This window comes from Ornithorhynchus anatinus, chromosome 11, assembly GCF_004115215.2.
Source record: "Ornithorhynchus anatinus isolate Pmale09 chromosome 11, mOrnAna1.pri.v4, whole genome shotgun sequence".
Lineage (NCBI taxonomy): Eukaryota > Metazoa > Chordata > Mammalia > Monotremata > Ornithorhynchidae > Ornithorhynchus > Ornithorhynchus anatinus.
In genome coordinates this window covers 33523449-33543787 of record NC_041738.1, presented here as the reverse complement: position 1 = coordinate 33543787, position 20339 = coordinate 33523449, and the positions used below count along the sequence as shown (strand labels likewise).

The 20339-nt window shown below is 47.2% G+C and overlaps 2 protein-coding genes across 2 annotated transcripts; both read right to left on the bottom strand.

Annotated features, from left to right (window-relative positions):
• Window positions 1-4184: 4184 nt before the first annotated feature.
• Window positions 4185-6652, bottom strand: LOC100079807 (metallothionein-like). Its single transcript, XM_001510682.4, has 3 exons — window positions 6482-6652; window positions 5585-5650; window positions 4185-4428 (listed from the first exon to the last, which is right to left on the bottom strand). Exons 1-3 carry the CDS (start codon window positions 6591-6593, stop codon window positions 4334-4336), a joined length of 273 nt encoding a protein of 90 aa, XP_001510732.3. The 5' UTR covers window positions 6594-6652; the 3' UTR covers window positions 4185-4333.
• Window positions 6653-16919: 10267 nt separating this feature from the next.
• Window positions 16920-19491, bottom strand: LOC100079781 (metallothionein-2A-like). The gene is made up of 3 exons (XM_029074443.2): window positions 19290-19491; window positions 17921-17986; window positions 16920-17127 (listed from the first exon to the last, which is right to left on the bottom strand). Exons 1-3 carry the CDS (start codon window positions 19399-19401, stop codon window positions 17033-17035), a joined length of 273 nt encoding a protein of 90 aa, XP_028930276.1. The 5' UTR covers window positions 19402-19491; the 3' UTR covers window positions 16920-17032.
• Between the last annotated feature and the right edge of the window lie 848 nt (window positions 19492-20339).

The window sequence follows — 20339 nt, the reverse complement described above, 5'->3', positions numbered from 1 at the left end:
ATTAAGACTGTGAGCCCCAGGGACTGTGTCCAATCTGATTTGTGTTTATCCATTTAAGCGCCTGACCCATAGTAAGTGCTTAACAAATACCCTAATTATTATTATTCAGATATTTCATTCTGATATCACTGTTCTGCTTCCTGTTACATCCTTTTTTCCTCCTGCTTTCCCAGAATCATTTTTGCCTCTCAGACTCCCTCATTAGGTTGTCCACTACTTAAGGGCAGAGGACATATATCTCACTTTGGTTGTACTGTCCTAAGAGCCTACTACAATGCTACACAGTCAGGTGCTCATTAAATATGGTCGGTTGATTAAATGGCCACGTTCACTCTGCCTCAATTTCCATTCTGTGTCTTGCTGGGAGAAAACCTTATCATCTCACCTCACTGTAGCCTCTAGCAGAGCCTTGGCCAAGAGGAAATTCATCCGGAAGATTCTATCTTCCCTTCCTTGAAAGTGTTGGTCCCCAGGGAAGAAAACTCCTTTGGGCTTTGTCAGAGCAGCACCACCCAAGGGTGTTAACATCCCACGGGTCCCAGCATGCGTTGAGCAAAGCCGCTCAGTGTGGTGTGTCTGTGATGCTGCTGTTCCCAGAGTCTTAGCTTATTTGGTTCTCATGGCTTTCCCCTCCTGGAAATCAGCCCAATACAGTCATTGGCATATAAATCCACCAACCCAAAGCTAACAAATTCTGAAAATGAACCACCAGAGGGGCTGGCTTAGAGGTTATTAAGCGTCCTCTGCATCTGCCAACAAGAAGCTTCACTCCTCTTGGAAACATCGCACCCTGGGAAATCGTAGGAGCTGAATTCCCAATCCCAATCACCGAGAGCTCAGAGATAGCATCCTTCTGATACAGGTCTTACGAGAAACATTGACCGCCTCCACCCCCCTCCCAACCCCCTTTTCTAGGGGTAGTCTGTGAAGTCATTTAACTCAATCTCTTATGAGTTTGATTCAGTCCCATTTTCAAGGACATGTAAACTCAGGTCCCAAGGGTTGTGAGCACAGAGGTGTGGTGAAACTGAAGGCGGAGGAGATTTTCAAGTGTTTACAATGGCTTTGTCCCATATGCCATCTCACCTTGCTGTAATTTCACTCCCTCTAATGTGTGGGAGAACCGAGGGGTTGGGAGGGGCTGTGCAGCTTTCTCACAAAGGAGAAAACTTCTCAATTCAAATCCTCTGCCCCAAAGGGTCAAGTGGGATTGTTTGAATCAATTGGATTTTATCTTTACCTGACCCTACCCTTAAATCCTCAAACTCAGAAACATTGTCTGAATAGAATCTGAAGGCCGGCCAGAGTGACTTCAGGATTTTTGTTATCTTGGTCAAATATTTGGGGATGTCCTGCTGCCTCCTTCCATTTTTCCTTTTTTTTTGAATAGAAACAGGGCTTTATGATTAGAAGTTCTGGGGTTAGAATTGGGATGAGTGTAAGGCAGTTGTCCACTATGGTCCCGAGTGCTTAGTACAGTGCATATAGTAAGCACTCAACAAATACCACTGATGATGATAAGGATACATTCCTTTAGGGGACTCCATTTTGTCATTTTCCTGGAAAGCAGGTGGAGGAATGGCAAAAAGCTCAAGGGGCCTGTTACTATTAACATCCCATTTCGGTACTCCTTTGTCCTGCCTCCACCATTTGTACCCACTCCCAATGCCACCAGAATCATTCGGGATATGGGTTCAGGTGGGGATAAGCAGCCATGGGGAAAGACCTCTATTTTTAATTCAGATACCCTCATGTTACAGCTAAACTCAATTTCTATAAAGAGAGAATTATTTGAGGATCGCAAAGCAGACAGAAGTAAAAGTGGTGACGAGGTAATCGTTTTCAAGATCCTATGATAAGGAGGGAAATTGTCAGTTAAAGAAAATGAACCGAAGGAAAGCAAACTGAGGGCACTAGAAGTGGTAGAAACTGGTGAGAAAAAAGCTCAAGAGGTAAAGGGACCTGTGGCAGTGAGTGGTTCTTCAGCTGGGCGAAAGCAAGAGGGGCACAATCAACTACTAATTCAAAGGGGATCAATAACATAAGGAAAACAGTTTGGCCTAGTGAATTGAGATCAGGCCTGGGAGTCAGAAGGAGCTGGGTTCTAATTCCAGCTCCACCACTTGTCTGCTCTGTGACCTTGGGCAAGCTATTTCACTCCTCTGGGCTTCACTTACTTCATCTGTAAAATGGGAATTAAGATTGTGAGTGCCATGTAGGACACAGACTGTGTCCAACCTATCTTATATCTATCCCAGCACTTAGTACAGTGCTCTGCATATAATAAGCCCTTAATAAATACAATTAACAAATACCATAAAAAAATTTGATGGGACCAAGTAGAACATGCACAGGCCTGACAGTTGGAGGACCTGGGTTTTAATTCTTTTCCACTTACCTACTGTGTGACCTTGGGCAGGTCACTTCTCCAGGCCTCAGTTTCCTCATCTGTAAAATGGGGATTAAATACCTCTTCTCTCTTTGACTCTTCTCTCTTTGAGAGTGAGCCTCCCGAGGGACAGGAATTGTGTCCCAACTCATTATCCTGGAGCTCTTTCAGTAATGGGCACCTGGTAAGTGCTTAACAGATACGATTATTGTCATGTAAAGCCCCCCATGATACAAGACCTGAGGACCTTATGTAGATATAGGAATATGACATGCAAGTGTTTGGAATTCATTCTCTGATTTTGGTCTGCAGTAATCAGACCCCAGCCACCTTTTTGTCCCTACATTTTAAAAAGGAGGTAGGGAAACTGGAAAAGGCACAGGGAAGCAATGTGGCCTAGTGAAAAAAGCATGGCCTTCAGAGTCAGAGGTTTCTGATCCTATGCCACAAGCCTGCTGGGAAACCTTGGGTAAGTCACTTAACATCTCAGTGCTTCAGTTTCCTCAACTATAAAATGGGGATTCAATCAATATTTATTCTCCCTGTTTGAGCCCCATGTGGGACAGAAACTGTCTGACTCAATTAAATGTCCCCTCCTCTAGGCTGTAAGCTCACTTTGGGCAGGGAATGTGTCTGTTTACTGTTATATTGTAACTCTCCCAAGTGCTTAGCTCACAGTAAGAGCTCAATAAATATGGTTGAAATTTGTACCTACCCCAATGCTTAGTAAAGACAGATATAATAAGGCATAGCCACTGCTAAAGGGATGGGAAACCAGTCCTAGGATGGAAGGCTAAAAGAATTGGGGCAGTTTACCTAGTGGAGACTGAGAGCTGACCATAATTGTCATCTTCAAGGATATGAAGGTTTCCACAAAGAAGGGGCTGACTCAAATTAATAGGAGAATTTAGGCTTCTCATGGAACAATGAGAGGCTCTGTCTGGACAAAAAGGAATTTGGGGATTATCATGGTGATTTCACCCTGGAGAAAATCATGAGAAAAAGCTGTGGATCCTCCACCCTTGGTGCAAATCAGGTTTCAAAAGGGTAAAGACAAAACCATCTGACCAGCATGCACCTGTCTGAACTGGATTAGATGACTTCTCCAGGTGGCTTCCAGCTCAGAAATTCTAGAATTCTTCAGGTTGGGCCAACCTGATTTGCTTGTAACCACCACAACGCTTAGTACAGTGCCTGGCAATTGTAATTGTAAGCAATTAACAAGTACCACAATTATTATTGATCATATAGATGCCAAATCACCAGCGTGATCTCCCCCACATGCTGGTGGTGGGAGAAGAAGAGAAAGATTACTTAGTCATCCTCGACTGGCTCTGCAATTGCTAGACTTGCTCACCGGTTTTTGTTTTTAAATAAATTGCCTTTCAGCCTGCCTTGACAGAAAATATTTAATCCCTAAAGCATCTAGAGGGCAAAAATTTGGGGGAAAAACAAACCAAACAATGTTACTTTAGTGTGTGTGAGCGTGCACGCTTAGGGGCAGGGCCTGCATATCTTGGATTTACTGCGGTGCTTAGTACAGAACTTGGCACAGAGTAAATGCTTAACAAATACCACAATTATTATACATTTGGAAAGGTGGGAAAACCCCAAAAGGAGTAAAGATGAAAGAGGAAGCCCCATAATTGGCAGTGCAAGAAAGCTACCAGAATTGCAGGTAAGGAAGGAGTCAACCAGAGATCTTGGGCTACACAATCTCTGCTCTTCTCTCCCCTGCTCAATTGGAAATAACATTATATGAAACAACCCCTCTAAGAAAAAGCCACAAGCTCTGGATTTGGAGTTTTATTCACCGATTTTTATTTTCAGTCACACGTCACCACATTTCATAGAAAAAAAAGTAGAAAATTTTCAGTGTGGAGGAAACCAGATTTGTACAAATTACAGTATTTACAAGAACAAGGAGGATTTCCCCCCTGGCAATCACTGGCAGCAGCTGCACTTGTCAGTCTGAGGTTCTTTGCAGATGCATCCCTGGGCACACCCGGCACACCCAACCGGACAGCAGGAACAGCAGCCTGAGAACATGGAAGACGAGGTGCTCGTTAGAGACCCAAGTTGGATGGCAAGGGCAGAGGCTCGGCTAGTCAAACCCTTCTCAGGAATACACATCAGCCAAGCTGTGTTACAAGACTTTCAGGCTTGGCAGCTATGTGATGTTGAGAAGCGGCATGATCTAGTGGACAGAGCAAGGGCCTGGGAGTCAGAAGGACCTCGGTTCTGATCTTGGCTCCGCCACTTATCTGCTGGGTGACCTTGGGTAAGGGGCTTCACTTCTCTGCGCCTCACTTACCTCATCTGTAAGATGGGGATGAAGACCGTGAACCCCATGTTGGTCAGGGACTGTGTCCAACTTGAATACCTTGTATCTACTCCAGTGCTTAGAACAGTGCCTGGCGCATAGTAAGAGCTTAATACCATAAAAAAGTCACTTCTCTGGGCCTCAGTTTCCTCATCTATAAAATGGGGATACAATACCTGTTCTCCATCTAGCTAGTGATCCTGGTAAGGGACGAGGTCTGCGTCCAACCTGATTATACTGGATGAACCCCAGTGCTTGGCATTGAGTAAGTGCTTAACAAAACACTACAATTATTATCATCCTGTAGCTATGGGACCTGCCCACTCAGCTTTGACTAAAGAAAGCAGTAAGAAAACCCAAAAGAGGCACCTCATACTCTTCCTGATTGGGGCAAAGCTCATGATTATGTCAGATGCAGGCTGAAATTATTTTGTCCTCCAGACTTAAAGGGAGGATCATCAAGCTATCAGAGAAACTAAGGTATGTGGAAAATGATAGTTTGGAGTTCTGGGCCTGTGAAGTGGAAAGGATGAGGATTAAAAAAAAAGTATTAATAGTAGATTGCTAGCTTTAACTGTATTTTCCCAGAAACCTTCAAGCCCCAAAGTGCTGTCCTTTTTTGATTTTATAGTTCAGGAAGCCTGGTTTCAAGTGACAGGGTGGGACCAGTTCAGGTAATAGAAACAGAGTCAAGTTCACACATCATTGTGTTCAGTTTAACTTTCTACCACTCGACTGACCGAGAAAGTCCGACGCTCTGCAATATATGTTAGCCAAGGGCTCCAAATTCCATTTCCAACCCACATAACCTGGGGGCCAGGACAGGAGCGGGGTGGGGTGGGGAGAGAGAAAAAAGGGGTGAGAGATCTTACTTCTCTTGCACGAAGTACACTTGCAATTTTTACACTTGCAGGAGGCGGCACAGGCACAAGAGCCATCTGGAGGGAGAGAAGGAGATCAGGGTTGTGAAACCTGAGGCGAAGCACTGCAGATCACAAACCGGCAGGAGAGGAAAGGGATGCTACACCTATCATATCTACTGACCCCATATTGTGTGGAGAACATGATATAAAAGAGTTGGGAGGCACATTCCCTGCCTACAGTCCAGAAACGACCCAAAGGTCTGGGTTCGAATCCCGGCTCTGCTGCTTGTCAACTGTGTGACTGTGGGCAAGTCACTTAACTTCTCTGTGCCTCAGTCACCTCATCTGTAAAATGGGGATTAAGACTGTGAGCCCCACGTGGGACAACCTGATTCCCCTGTGTCTACCCCAGCGCTTAGAACAGTGCTCTGCACATAGTAAGCACTTAAACACCAACATTATTATTGCCCTTCCTTTTCTTCCCAGGCCTTTTAAGAGGACCCAGAGCCGAGCAGGAGACTCAAGATAAAACAAACCACCAACAGCCAAAAAAGCCACAGAGCCCTGTGACTCTAATTCCAGCACTGCCACTTGTTTGCTGGGAAATAACCCCTTCATTTCTCCATTACTACTTACCTTATCTGCAAAATGGGGCTCCATAGGGGACACGCATTGTGTCCAACCTGATCAGCTCGGATCCACCCCCAGAATTTAGTAGAGCCCCTGGCACATACCAAGCACTTAAAGACCATGAAAAAAAAATCTTTTTCCTTAATAATAAGGATGCTATTTGCTTAAGCGCTTGGGTAGATAGAAGGAGGTGGTCCCCCAGGCTTTAGCCCTCTTTTACAGATGAGGTCACTGGGGCATAATCAAGGGGCTTTAAAACCCAGGCTAAAGTCTTACCAGGGGCACAGCCGCAGTTCTGAGGGTCCATGGGTGCTGGGCAGGAAGCTGTTGTGTGCAGAAGGATGATGGAAAGAGCAGACAAGGTGAGGATGCTGTGGCCGGTCCTCATTTATAGAGGCGGCGGGGGGGAGGGGGAGGAGGAGAAGGAGGAGGGCCTTGGCCCCGCCCCCTCCGGGCCCCGCCCACGTGACTCACCTGGCGGCGGGCCGTGCGCAAAGCGGGCTCCCGGCAGCCAGTGCGCGGCGCGCCGTGGTCAAGGCGACGGGGCGCGGGCCGTGGGGCGGTGTGCAGAGGCCCGCTCGCGCGCCCCTCCCCGGCCCCTCGTGCCCGGCTCTGCGCACGGCCCCGCTCCTGCCTATTTCCCAGAGGCCTCCGCGCCCCTGCCAACTCCCCCCTCGGCCCCCCTCGGCCCCCCTCGGCCCCCCTCGGCCCCCCTCGGCCCCCCTCGGCCCCCCTCGGCCCCCGCCTTCTCCCATGTGCTTGGGAGGACCCAATACCACATTGATGAGCTTTCAGTCTAGAAGGATTGTTATAATGATGTTGGTGTTTGTTAAGCGCTTACTGTGTGCCAGCTAGTGTAATAAAAATAATAGTGTTTGGTATTTGTTAAGCGCTTACTAGGGGCAGAGCACTGTTCTAAGCGCTGGGGGAGACACAGGGAATCAGGTTGTCCCACGTGGGGCTCACGGTCTTAGTCCCCATTTTACAGATGAGGTAGCTGAGGCACAGAGAAGTGATAAGCACTGGGGTTGATACAAGTAACTCAGGCTGGGCACAGTCCCTATCTCATGAGGGGCTAAGAGTCTTTAATCCCCATTTTACAGATGAGGTAACTGAGGCACAAAAGAAGTGCCTTCCCTCACAGAGCAGACAAGTGGTGGAGTCTGAACTGAAGGAGGGTGCTCAGTTCACACCCTCCTATTCCAACACCCCCTGAGCATCTTGGCACTGATACCATTTCTCCTGCCCCACAGGGCTGCTAATAATGATGATGATGGCATTTGCTAAGCGTTTACTATGTGCCAAAGACTGTTCTAAGACCTGGGGGGGGGATACAAGATGATCAGGTTGTCCCATGTGGGGCTCCCAGTCTTTATCCCCCTTTTCCAGATGAGGTCTCTGAGGCCCAGAGAATAATAATAATAATGTTGGTATTTGTTAAGCACTTACTATATGCAGAGCACTGTTCTAAGTGCTGGGGTAGAGACAGGGTAATCAGGTTGTCCCACATCAGGCTCACAGTCTTAATCCCCATTTTACAGATGAAGTAACTGAGGCACAGAGCAGTTAAGTGACTTGCCCACAGTCACTTGTTAGCTGACAAGTGGCGGAGCGGGGATTCGAACCCATGACCTCTGATTCCCAAGCCCGTGCTGTCTTCACTGAGCCACACTGCTTCTCTAAGTGAAGTGACTTGCCCAAAGTCACACAGCTGACAAGTGGCGGAGCGGGGATTAGAACCCATGACCTCTGACTCCCAAGCCCGCACTCTTTCTACTGAGCCACACTGCTTCCCGACACTCACTTCAAACTCTCCTATTCCAACAGCCCCTGAACACCTTGGCACTGATACCATTTCTCCTGCCCCAAAGGGCTGCCAATAATAATAATAATGATGATGGCATTTGTTAAGGGCTTACTATGTGCCAAGGACTGTTCTAAGCGCTGGGGAGGTACAAGGTAATGAGGTTGTCCCACGTGGGGCTCACAGACTTAATCCCCATTTTACAGATGAGGTCACTGAGGCACAGAGAAGTTAAGTGACTTGCCCAGGGTCTCATGGCCGATAAGTGGCAGAGGTGGGATTAGAACCCATGACCTCTGACTCCCAAGCCTGTGCTCTTTCCACTGAGCCCCGCTGCAAAGCCTCTGCCCTGAAAGCCTCCAGCCTGAAGGTCTGCGCCCTGTAGTAGCCTTTCTGCCTTCCTCTTCTCTGTTTGGAGAAGACCAAACAGTTCCAAGAGTTAAATAGTCAGGAGGGAAAGGTTGCCCCAAAGTAACAGCATGGTGTAATGGGTACAGCATGGGGCTGGGAGGCAGGAGGTCATGGGTTCTAATCCTGACCACCGTTTGTCTGCTGTGTGAGGGAAGGCACTTCTTTTGTGCCTCAGTTACCTTATCTGAAAAATGGGGATTGAGACTCATAGCCCCACGTGGGATAGGGACTGTGCCCAGCCTGAGTTGCTTGTATCAACCCCAGTGCTTAGTACACTGGCTGACACATAGTAAGCGCTTAACAAATACTACAATTATTATTACAGTTCCTCTAGACTGAAAGCTCATCTCTGCAGTATTGTGTTCCCCCAAGTGCTTAGTACAGTGCTCTGCCCATAGTAAGCACTCAATAAATGCTATTGACTGATTTAAATTCCTCTATTACCCTGAAATTTTCCTAGCCTCTATGAGGGGTGGGAATTAATGGTTACCACATTGCAAACACATGTCCACTCCATGGATGCCATTGAGGTCACTGACCCAATAAATTTTCAGCTGTGAGGCTAAACTACTGAATTAATCCCTTCAACACTTTGGGCTAGACTCCCAGACCAATATAGTCTTCCCAAAGTTCGGAAAAGACAGCGCTTCCGAGCAGTGCCGGGAAGAGCTAAAATTTTCCAACTGGATCTGAAAAAGTTTCAAAACACGTCTTTCTGGTCCACTGGATTTTCAAAACCTGTCTCAGACAATCCCTTTACTTAGGGTGGCCATTGGTTCAGTGCTATACTGGTCTTTTTCAGCTGGCCTTCCCCCTTTCAGGTTGAATATGGTACTCGATTTATTTTAATGTCTGTTTCCCCCTTTAATAATAATAATGTTGGCGTTTAAGCGCTTACTATGTGCCAAGCACGGTTCTAAGTGTAGGGGAAGATACAAGGTCATCAGGTAGTAGAGCCCCTGGCACATACCAAGCACTTAAAGACCATGAAAAAAAATCTTTTTCCTTAATAATAAGGATGCTATTTGCTTAAGCGCTTGGGTAGATAGAAGGAGGTGGTCCCCCAGGCTTTAGCCCTCTTTTACAGCCGGGATTTGAGTCCATGACCTCTGACTCCAAAGCCTGTGCTCTAGATATAACGTAATCAGGTTGTCCCACATGGGACATGCTCATCTCACCTGAGCAGAGGCCTCTCCGGTCAGAGTCATTCCGACTCTGAACTAGGGAAATGGAGCTGGGGTGTCCATGGGGCCTGGGTCCCCTCTCCCCACCCTGGTGAGAATCTGGTAGAGAAAAGGTCGAACCGCTGCCCAGGGAGGAGCTCCTGGGCATCCTCTCCCCCGACCCCCCGATCCCCAGTTCCAATCAGGCTGTTGGTGGACAGCCAGGTAACCCTTCTGCATGGGGTGACCAGGGGCCAGCTGCCTCCCAGGAATCCCCAACGAAATCATTTTAGCCACGGGGCCGGCTCTGGCCCCGAGTGAGGACAGCATGCAGTCAGGAAAGGCAGAACCGAATCAACCAGGAATGGCCAGGAGAGCAAACACTTCAGTGTCCTTTTAAACTGGTCGGAGTATCTGTCTGTACCTGTTTTACCTGTACAGGGAATGTGCTTTGGCTTGTATTTTTGATATTTCAATTGTTTTCATTATTAAAAATTATAATTGCCAAACTTATTGCTAGGATGCTTATTTCCTGAAAGATCAAGCTATCAAACCTTTAAAATAGGATTATTTACAAGGAAAAAGCATTTAAACAAATTATATAGATCCCGGGGGTTGGCAAAGAGGAGCCCTTTATACTCCGTGGTTTTCCATATCCACCCTACATGCCATCCCAGTAAAAGACTCTTCTCTTTTTCATCTTCTAGACTGTAAGCCCGTTGTTGGGTAGGGATTGTCTCTGGCTCTTGCCGAATTGTACTTTCCGAGCGCTTAGTACAGTGCTCTGCACACAATAAGCGCTCAATAAATACGATTGAGTGAATGAATCTCTGCATTCGAAATGAAAAGTTGGTACCTTACCTGAACTCTCACCACTCAACCAAGCAAGGTTGAGTAACAGGTAAACGGCCCCCCACCCATGGTATTTATTAATCAATTAATTAATGGTATTTATCGAGAACTTACTGTGTGCTGTACTAAAGCCCTTGGGAATTTACAACGTAATTGTACTTCCATTACCAGTCAGAGCATCCCAGCCCATCCCAGCCCATCCCCCGAGCTGTGTAGCACGTCTGGAGTGTATCAGGATACCTGCTGTGGGAAGTCCATCTTGGCTTCACATCCTCCCCAGGGCAGAGCTCATTGTGCAACTTCAAGTCGACCTGGCGATTCCATCCACTCTCTGGATATCTGGCCCACAATCCCTGGGAACAGCCAGGACCCAATCTAGAGTGGAATATTTAGATTCTGAACCCTGGGTGGGCTGGGGGCTGGTTCCTATCTATTATTTTATAGCCTCCTCCAGCACAGTGGTTGGCACGGAGCAGTGCTTAATAAATACTAGCCAAGCTGGCACCTCCTGGGTCCAGCTTCATCTGGGACAGGGTCCCGAGAGCTGATCCAAAGCCAGGCCAGCCTCCAGGGATGGACAACTGAGGAAACGTTCTCTGGCGCAGACACTGCATCAGCACCATCAGTATTGATGGAGCACCACTTTCCATGGAGGAGATTTACAAGAAAGGACAAGGCACCTGCCTTTGAGTTTACAATGTGTTGGGGGATGTGGGGGGAACATGTGAACAGAGCAGCAGACTAGGAAACTAGCAGGAGGCAGGATCAAATTTTGATAGATGTACAGCTGATATAGATCAAATGGATAAACTAGGTTGTCAGTCAATCATAATAATAATAATAATGTTGGTATTTGTTAAGCGCTTACTATGTGCAGAGCACTGTTCTAAGCGCTGGGGGAGATACAGGGTAATCAGGTCATCCCACGTGAGGCTCACAGTTAATCCCCACTTTACAGATGAGGTAACTGAGGCACAGATAAATTAAGTGATTTGCCCACAGTCACACAGCTGACAAGTGGCAGAGCCGGAAGTCGAACTCATGACCTCTGACTCCGAAGCCCAGGCTCTTTACACTGAGCCACGCTGCTTCCCATAAATAATCATATTTATTGAGTGCTTACTGGGTACAGAGCACAGTACTAGGCGCATCTGCAATATAGCAATATAACAGACAACATTCCCTGCCCAGAGTATAATAGTAATAATCATAATAATAACGGTATTTGTAAAGTGCTTACTGTGTGCCAAGCACTGTTCTAAGCACTATGGTAGATGCGTGGCAATCAGGTTGGACACAGTCGCTGTCCCACATGGGGCTCACAGTCTCCATCCCTATTTCCTGAGGCCCAGAGAATAATAATAATTATTATTATTATGGTATATGTTAAGTGCTTATTATGTACCAAGCACTGGACTAAACGCTGGGATGGATACAAGCAAATTGGGGTGGACATAATCCCTGTCCCACATGGGGCTCACAGTCCCCATCCCTATTTTACAGTTGAGGTAACTGAGGCCCAGAGAAGTGAAGTGACGCCCACATCTTCACTTCAGTGTGTGTCAGCAACCAATAAAATTATGACATTATTAGAAAAAAAGAAATCAAAGCTTAGCTTTGCAACTAATAAAATTATGGCATGCAGAATAATATGTCCCCAGCTCCATTTCCCTAGTTTTCTTTGCAATTAGTTTTGCAACTAATAAAATTATGGCATGCAGAATAATATGTCCCTGTCATCTTATTCTGGGGACAGAGAGAACAACTAAAATGTTTGGAGGGAGAGGTCAGCCTCAGAAAGAGCAGAGTCAGAAAAGACATAGATTTTCCAGTCTGCAAGGTGAAAGACAGAGAACATGTTTGAAGCATACAGATTTATGAAAGGGGTGGGCTCATCACCCCTTACGCCTAAAACTGGGACCACTCACTGAATCCCCTCCAAGCTCAAAACAAGCAAGAGGAAACATTTCTACAGACTGCAGAAAGGAAACTCAGAAAATGTGTTACCGTAAGAAGTAAGCCCCATCCAAGACTCTTGTACCAACAGTCATCTCGACATTCAAATACAAGATTCAGTTGACCTAGATGAGATTTTGTAATGTTTAATTGCTATTTAATAAGAGCTTTCAGGGAGCTGCAGGCCTCGAAGACATGGAGTCAACCGAAACTCTCCGAACTGCCAACCAGGGGTTGGGGGGCGGGGTTCCTGGCTTCTCCCTTTACTCTGTGGCCATATTTATTTCTCTTAGGTAAATTGCCCCTGAGCCATCCCCCCCACCCCCCAAGCATCCCTGGCACTCGGTTTCTTCTCACCCAGGGGAGGGGGTCCCAGACCCTTCCTCTGAGAGCGCCACCCCCAGAATCAGTGATTCTTCTTCCCTCGGTAGTTGTTCATTCTGGGGCCTGGGCCGGGTAGAAAATATGCTCTGCTGCTCCAGCTCCTCAATCAATGGTATTTTTTGAGCTCTTACTGTGTGCAGAGCAATGTACTAAGCACTTGGGAGAGTATACACAACAGAACTGGTAGACGGGCTCCTCGGAACCGCTCTCCCCATTCCAGGTCATCTTCCTCCAGGACACTGGGTTGGTCTTCTGCTCTGAACTTTTTGTTCTTTCAGGTGTTAACAGGGGCTGAGGGAACCATTGTCACCCATTTGATAATAACAAAAATATCCCTTGCTATGTGTTAAGCCCTGGGTAAATACAAGGCTGTGGGAACTGGACCCAGTCTCTATCCCTCAAGGCTTAACGAGTCATATCATTAATCATATCCCTATTTTGCTGATGAGAAAACAGGCGCAGAGAGGTTAAGTGACTTGCCCAAGGTCACGTAGTCCGGACTAGCGACGGAGCTAAGACTCAAACCCTTGTTGCCTGACTTCCAGTCTCATGCTGGTTCCGGTAGACCATGCTGCCTCCCTTTTCTTTCATATCTCCCGAGTCAATACACAGATGCACACCCGTGCTAATAACCAAACCCACAGCCCTCAACTCTCTCACATTTGACTCCTGGATCGTGAACTCCTCCCACCTGGAATCCCCTCCCTTCCGAGTTTTACCAGAATACTTCTCTCCCCTCCTTCAGAGAACTCCTAAAGACCACCTCCTCCACCTCCTCGTTGATCTCCCTAGTTTAAGAGGGAGAAAAGTTAGGGATATTAGATGTCAGAAGATGCAGTCTCATACCCCCAGAGAAGAGGGAGTGGAAGGCAGCAGTAACTGCATAGTTCTGCTGAGTATCTTATTATTAGTAGTAGCAGTAGTAATAATAATAGTAATAATTGTATTTACTGACCGCTTACTGTGTGTAAAGCACCATATTAAGCGCTTAGGAAAGTACAATAGAACATAATTCCCTGCCCACATCGAGCTCACAGTCTAAAGGGGGAGAGAGATGTTAATATAATTAAATGAATAGATAGATAAATCAATAAATTACAGATATATACATCTGTGCTGTGGAGAAGGGAGGTAAGATGAATGAAGGAGCAAGTATGAGTGGTGCAGAAGGGAGCGGCAGAAGAGGAGAGGAGGGCTCAGTTTGGGAATGCTTCCTAGAGAAGATGTGTCTTCAATAAGGCTTTGAAGTGAGGGAGAGCAATTATCTGTCTGATATGAGGAGGGAGGGCATTCCAGGCCAGAGGTAGGATGTGGGCGGGAGATGGGCGATGAGGTAGACGAAATCGAGGTACAGTGAGAAGGTGAGCACAAGAGGAAGGAAGTGTGCGGCTGGATTGTAATAGGAGAGCAGCGAGGTGAGGTAGGAGGGGGCAAGGTGGTTAAGTGCATTAAAACCAATGGTGAGGGGGTTTTGCTTGATGTGGAGGTGGATAGGCAACCACTGGCGTTTCTTGAGGAGTGGAGAAACGTGGTCTGAACATTTATGAAGGAAAATGATTCGGGCAGCAGAACGGAGCATGACCTGGAGTGGAAAAAGAAGGCAGGGAGGTCAGCCAGGAGGCTGATACAATAGTCAAGGCAGGATAAGATAAGTGCTTGTATTAATGTGGTAGTTTGGATGGAGAGGAATGGGTGGCTGTTGGAGATGTTGCGAAGGTAGGACTGACAGGATTTAGTGGTGGCTTGAATAAGTGGCTGGAACGAAAGACAGGAGTCAAGGATAATAAGGTTATGGGCTTGTGAGACAGAAAGTATGGTGGTGCTTTCAACAGTGATGGGAAAGTGAGCAAGGTGACAGGGTTTGGGCAGGAATTTAAGAAGTTCAGTTTTAGCCATATTAAGTTTGAGATGACCGGAGATGTCTTGAAGGCAGGAGGAAATATGAGACTGTAGGGAGGGAGAAAGATCAAAGTTGGAGATGTAGATTTGGGTGTCATCAGCATAGAGGTGATAGTTGAAGCCGTGTGAGTGAATGAGTTTTCCCAGGGAGTGGGTGTAGATGGAGAAAAGAAGGGGACCCAGGACTGAACCTTGAAGGACACCCACAGCTAAGGGATGGGAGGCAGAGGAGGAGCCCACAAAAGAGACTGAGAATGAGTGGCCAGAGAGATAGGAGGAGAACCGGGAGAGTAGTGTCAGTGAAGCAGAGGTTGGATCATTTCTAATGGCATCAACTGGGCTAAGCCGATCATCGATGCAGCGCGGTTTAACATTACTTTCATTCTTAGGTTCTTACTTGCCTTCACTAACTGTAGCATTACTGCCTCATGTCTAGATGTGATGTACGTGTGTGTCACATCCTCCACTCCCCCCCCCCCAACTTTGTTCAGACTCCTTCTTTGACTCATTTGCCCAATTTCCTAATCACTCTGGGTGATGTCACCGCTCCCCATCAACCGCCAAGCAAAGTAACTCAAATCTCATCTCTGACCTTTCAGTCCAGCACCAAATCTTATATAATAGTAATTATTATCATAATTATTGTATTATTGTGGCATTTGTTAAATGCTTCCTATGTGCCATGCATTGTTCTAAGCTCTTGGGTAAATACAAGATAATTGGGTTGGACACAGTCCCTGTTCCTCATGGGGCTCAACAGTTTTAATTCTATTTTACAGATGAGGCAACTGAGGCACAGAGAAATTAAGTGATTTACCCAAGGCCACACAGCAGACAAGTGGCGGAGCTGGGATTAGAACCCAGGTCCTTCTGACTCCCAGGTCCATGCTCTATCCACTAGGCTTCTCTGCTACTTTCCCCTTTCTACCGTCACAGCAAAATAAATCCCTAAAATGGGGGTGAGGGGAGACACACAACTGGAACTCCCTCCCCTTCTCATGTCCCCCCCTTCTAGGAATTTTTCCCAACCAAAACGAAAGAGAAGTAATGATTTTCCTTACCTGATCCTACTTCGGCAATAAAATATTTTTGGCTACAAAAAAGGCACACTAAATCTACTTGTTTAATGTTTAAGTACTGACTGCTTTGTCATATTATAAGCTCCCTACAAATAGTCATTTGTCCTTCCTATTCTTCTGCTGCCCCTTTTAGAATAGGTTCTTAGAGAAGAGGGTTATGGATTTTCCTCTGTGCCTCCTAAAACCATGTAAATTTGATTCCAAGAAATAAATCCAGAGTCATCTGTTCAAAGGCAATGCCCAGACTCTCCTAGTGGAGAGTCTTCAAGATTGGGACTCCTAGAACTACCTTGATTCTATTTATCTTGATTCCATTTATTGCTATTGTTTTTGTCTCCCCCGATTAGACTGTAAGCACGTCAATGGGCAGGGACTGTCTATCTGTTGCCAATTTGTACATTCCAAGTGGTTAGTACAGTGCTCTGCACATAGTAAGTGCTCAATACTATTAAATACCTGAAATTCTTTTCAAGATAGTCCCCCAAAATAGATTCGGATCATATAGAGTTGGAGTGCTCCCCTCACACCTGACTTGCTAGAGCAAGTTTTTTGTTGCCACTTTCCCAAATGAAGTCTCCTACTCAGATAAGTTCTGACCCACTCAACAACCTTCACTTTGCTAACAAGCAGTGATGTTTAATTAACCCAGATTGATGTAGAGAGGCAAGTACTCCCGGAGGCCAGCGGGATCTTGTAGAGGGAATGAAACACTTTACCCTTTGATGTTCACTAATTGTTCATCCCTAAAGATAGAGAGCCTCGGGGCCAACGGAAGCAGTCACCCATCACCTGCTTGGTTTGGGAAGAGATACAGCCCCACACCCACCCCTTGGCATTCACTCATCACCCACGCACCAACAGATTTGAAATGATTTCTGGTCATGCTCCATCTTGTTGGAAAGGGAGAATGAGGTGGGAAAACCCAGAACAGTAAATTCTACAGCCTAAAGAGGAACCACAGAATTTGGCAGAGAACATTTTCCTCTGGGCAGGGAGAAAACTTGGGAGTCCAAACATGTGCAGACTCAAGGGGAGAAAATGCCCAGCTCTGATTAGTCTCTGGACTACTTGTTTACCTAGCAACAGTATTGAAATTCTGCTGTCACTTACCAAATTAAGCTGTATGGTGGCTATTACGTATTTTACTCAAAAAAAAGGAACGAAACTTTCGGTAATTGTATTTTTATTTAACTTTTATAGAAAAGTAGAAAAAAAAAACTTTCAGCACAGTGAAAACCAGATTTGTACAAACAACAGTATTTACAAGGAGGTTCCCACATCACTGGCAGCAGCTGCACTTGTCGGTCTGGGGTCCTTTGCAGACACATCCTTGGGCACACTTAGCACATCCAACCGGACAGCAGGAGCAGCAGCCTGAGAAATTCAAGGGCGAAGATGAATGTTGAAGGGTCAAGTGGGAAGACAAGATCATAAGCGCAGTCGACAACCCCTCATAAAAATGTTCTAAATCATAGCTTAAGGGAGAGAGTTGCATCTGGGCTCAAAGTCCAAGAAAGCCGTGATAAAGGCCTTTGAAGAAAGCATATCTTTCCATTTTGGTTTACACAGAGGGCAGGAGAGAATATGATGACCATTTGGTCCAGTCTGGAAATACATAGGTCAAACGGTTAGCATTTGTCATATAGGATGTTTTAATTCCTAATTCTATTTGTAAAATAACACCATGCCCAAGTAGAGGATGGGACATATATCTCCATTTTAAAGGGGGGTGGAAGCCTCTGCTAAGATGGCCTTGAGCCTGGCCAGCCATTACACAGGAAATCTGGGGAGGTGAATTCCCCTTAACGATTCCAGTCTAACCTCCAGAGACTCATCAATACCTGTAAACCTTTTAACAGGAACACCTCTCAGATTGCGTTCCCGCCAAGATTATAACCAAGGGCATCTTCTTCTCTTGAAGGGCAACAGCGAGTGAGGATGAGGCATTTCCCAGAGCCAGTAGGGAGAAGCTAAGAGACAAATCCTATTTTCTCTAGAAAGACGTGAGTCCGGATAACTATCCTTGATCCCTCTGCCTTCCTGTCTAGGCAACTTCCTAAGATTCCAGAGGTGATAGGAACCGTTAGAGCTCATCTAGTTGAGCTTCTAGAGGACCCCGAGAGGAAAAATGTGACCCAGACTCTGGATTGGAAGGGAGCATACTCACTTTTCTTGCACGAAGTGCACCGGCAGTCTTTGCACTTGCAGGATGCCGCACAGGCACAAGAGCCACCTGGAGGGAGAGAAAGCGATCGGTCGGGCCAGGCTATAAAAGGTAAGGACAGGTACTACGAAGTCCACACTGGAGTAGCACCCCTTTTTCACCCTTAGGCCCCCCAAAGGCTGCTGGCCTTCCTCTTCTCTCTGGACCTCTGAACCTAGATCTGGTCAGGAGACTCAGGATACAGTGGAGAGAGCACAGGCCTAGGAGTCAAAAGACCTGGGTTCTAATCCTCACACAATTACTTGTCTGCTTCCTGACAAACTTCTCTTTGCCTCAGCTACCTCATCTGTAAAATGGGAATTAGACTAAATTAGGCTGTAAGCCCGTCAAAGGGCAGGGAGTGTCTCTGTTACTGATTTGTACATTCCAAGAGCTTAGTACAGTGCTCTGCACATAGTAAGCGCTCAATAAATACTATTGAATGAATGAATTAATACTGGGAGCCCCATAGGGGACATGGATTGTGCCCAACCTGATGAGTCTGTATCTACCCCAGCACTTAGTACAGTGCCTGGCACATACTAGGCACTTGAAGCAGCGTGGCTTAGCGGCAAGAACGCGGGCTTGGGAGTCAGAGGTCATGGGTTCTAATCCCGCCTCTGCCACTTATCAGCTGTGTGGCTTTGGGCAAGTCACTTGACTCCTCTGGCCCTCCGTAACCTCATCTGGAAAACGAGGATTAAGTCTGGGAGCCCCATGTGGGACAACCTGATTACGTTATATCTAGAGCACGGGCTTTGGAGTCAGAGGTCATGGACTCAAATCCCGGCTCTGCCACTTGTCAGCTGTGTGACTGTGGGCAAGTCGCTTCACTTCTCTGTGCCTCAGTCACCTCCTCTGTAAAATGGGGATTAAGACTGTGAGCCCCACGTGGGACAACCTGATTCCCCTGTGTCTACCCCAGCGCTTAGAACAGTGCTCCGCACATAGTAAGCGCTTAACAAATACCAACATTATTATATCTGTGTCTCAGTTACCTCCTCTGTAAAATGGGGATTAAGACTGTGAGCCTCATGTGGGACAACCTGATGACCCTGTATCTCCCCCCAGTGCTTAGAACAGTGCTCTGCACATAGTAAGCACTTAACAAATACCAACATTATTATTATTAAATCTACCCCGGCGCTTAGAACAGTGCTCTGCACATAGTAAGCGCTTAACAAATACCAACATTATTATTATATCTACCCCGGCGCTCAGACCAGTGCTTGGCACACAGTAAGCACTTAAATACCACACTTATTAACAAATACCATTTAAAAAAAAGCCTTTGGCTAAACTTTAAGATCCAAACCCCAGCCCAAAGACTTACCAGGGGCACAGCCGCAGTTCTGAGGGTCCATGGGTGCTGGGCAGGAAGCTGTTGTGTGCAGAAGGATGATGAAAAGAGCAGACAAGGTGAGGATGCTGTGGCCGGTCCTCATTTATAGAGGCGGCGGGGGGGAGGGGGAGGAGGAGAAGGAGGAGGGCCTTGGCCCCGCCCTCTCCGGGCCCCGCCCACGTGACTCACCTGGCGGCGGGCCGTGCGCAAAGCGGGCTCCCGGCAGCCAGTGCGCGGCGCGCCGTGGTCAAGGCGACGGGGCGCGGGCCGTGGGGCGGTGTGCAGAGGCCCGCGCGCGCGCCCCTCCCCGGCCCCTCGTGCCCGGCTCTGCGCACGGCCCCGCTCCTGCCTATTTCCCAGAGGCCTCCGCGCCCCTGCCAACTGCCCCTGAGGGCCATCCCCGGCTTGGGAAGCCAGGCCACATCTTCTCTCGTGTGCCAGCAATCAGTTCAGACCCTCCTATTCCAACACCCCCTCAACACCTTGGCACTGATACCATTTCTCCTGCCCCACGGGGCTGCGAGTAATAATAATAATAATGATGGTATTTGTTAAGGGCTTACTATGTGCCAAGGACTGTTCCAAGTACTGGGGAGGTACAAAGTAATCAGGTTGTCCCACGTAGAGCTCCCAGTCTTCATCCCCCTTTTCCAGATGAGGTCACTGAGGCCCAGTGAAGTGACTTGCCCGCAGTCACACAGCGGACAAGTGGCGGAGCGGGGATTAGAACCCATGACCTCTGACTCCCAAACCCGCTCTTTCCACTGAGCCACACTGCTTCCTGGCACTCAGTTCAAACCCTCCTATTCCAACAGCCCCTCAACAATTTGGCGCTGATACCATTTCTCCCGCCCCACGGGGCTGCGAGTAATAATAATAATAATGATGGTATTTGTTAAGCGCTTACTATGTGCCAAGGACTGTTCTAAGCCCTGGGGAGGTACAAGGTGATCAGGTTGTCCCACGTGGGGCTCCCAGTCTTCATCTCCCTTTTCCAGATGAGGGAACTGAGGCCCAGAGAAGTAAAGTGACTTGCCCACA

Excerpts from the sequence above, each read along its gene's own strand:
- LOC100079807 (XM_001510682.4), bottom strand. The coding sequence starts at position 6,593 with ATGAGGACCGGCCACAGCATCCTCACCTTGTCTGCTCTTTCCATCATC. Across the intron at positions 5,651-6,481 it reads GAACTGCGGCTGTGCCCCTG|ATGGCTCTTGTGCCTGTGCC; the intron begins GTAAGACTTTAG and ends CTCTCCCTCCAG. Across the intron at positions 4,429-5,584 it reads GTGTACTTCGTGCAAGAGAA|GCTGCTGTTCCTGCTGTCCG; the intron begins GTAAGATCTCTC and ends CCATGTTCTCAG.
- LOC100079781 (XM_029074443.2), bottom strand. The coding sequence starts at position 19,401 with ATGAGGACCGGCCACAGCATCCTCACCTTGTCTGCTCTTTTCATCATC. Across the intron at positions 17,987-19,289 it reads GAACTGCGGCTGTGCCCCTG|GTGGCTCTTGTGCCTGTGCG; the intron begins GTAAGTCTTTGG and ends CTCTCCCTCCAG. Across the intron at positions 17,128-17,920 it reads GTGCACTTCGTGCAAGAAAA|GCTGCTGCTCCTGCTGTCCG; the intron begins GTGAGTATGCTC and ends TGAATTTCTCAG.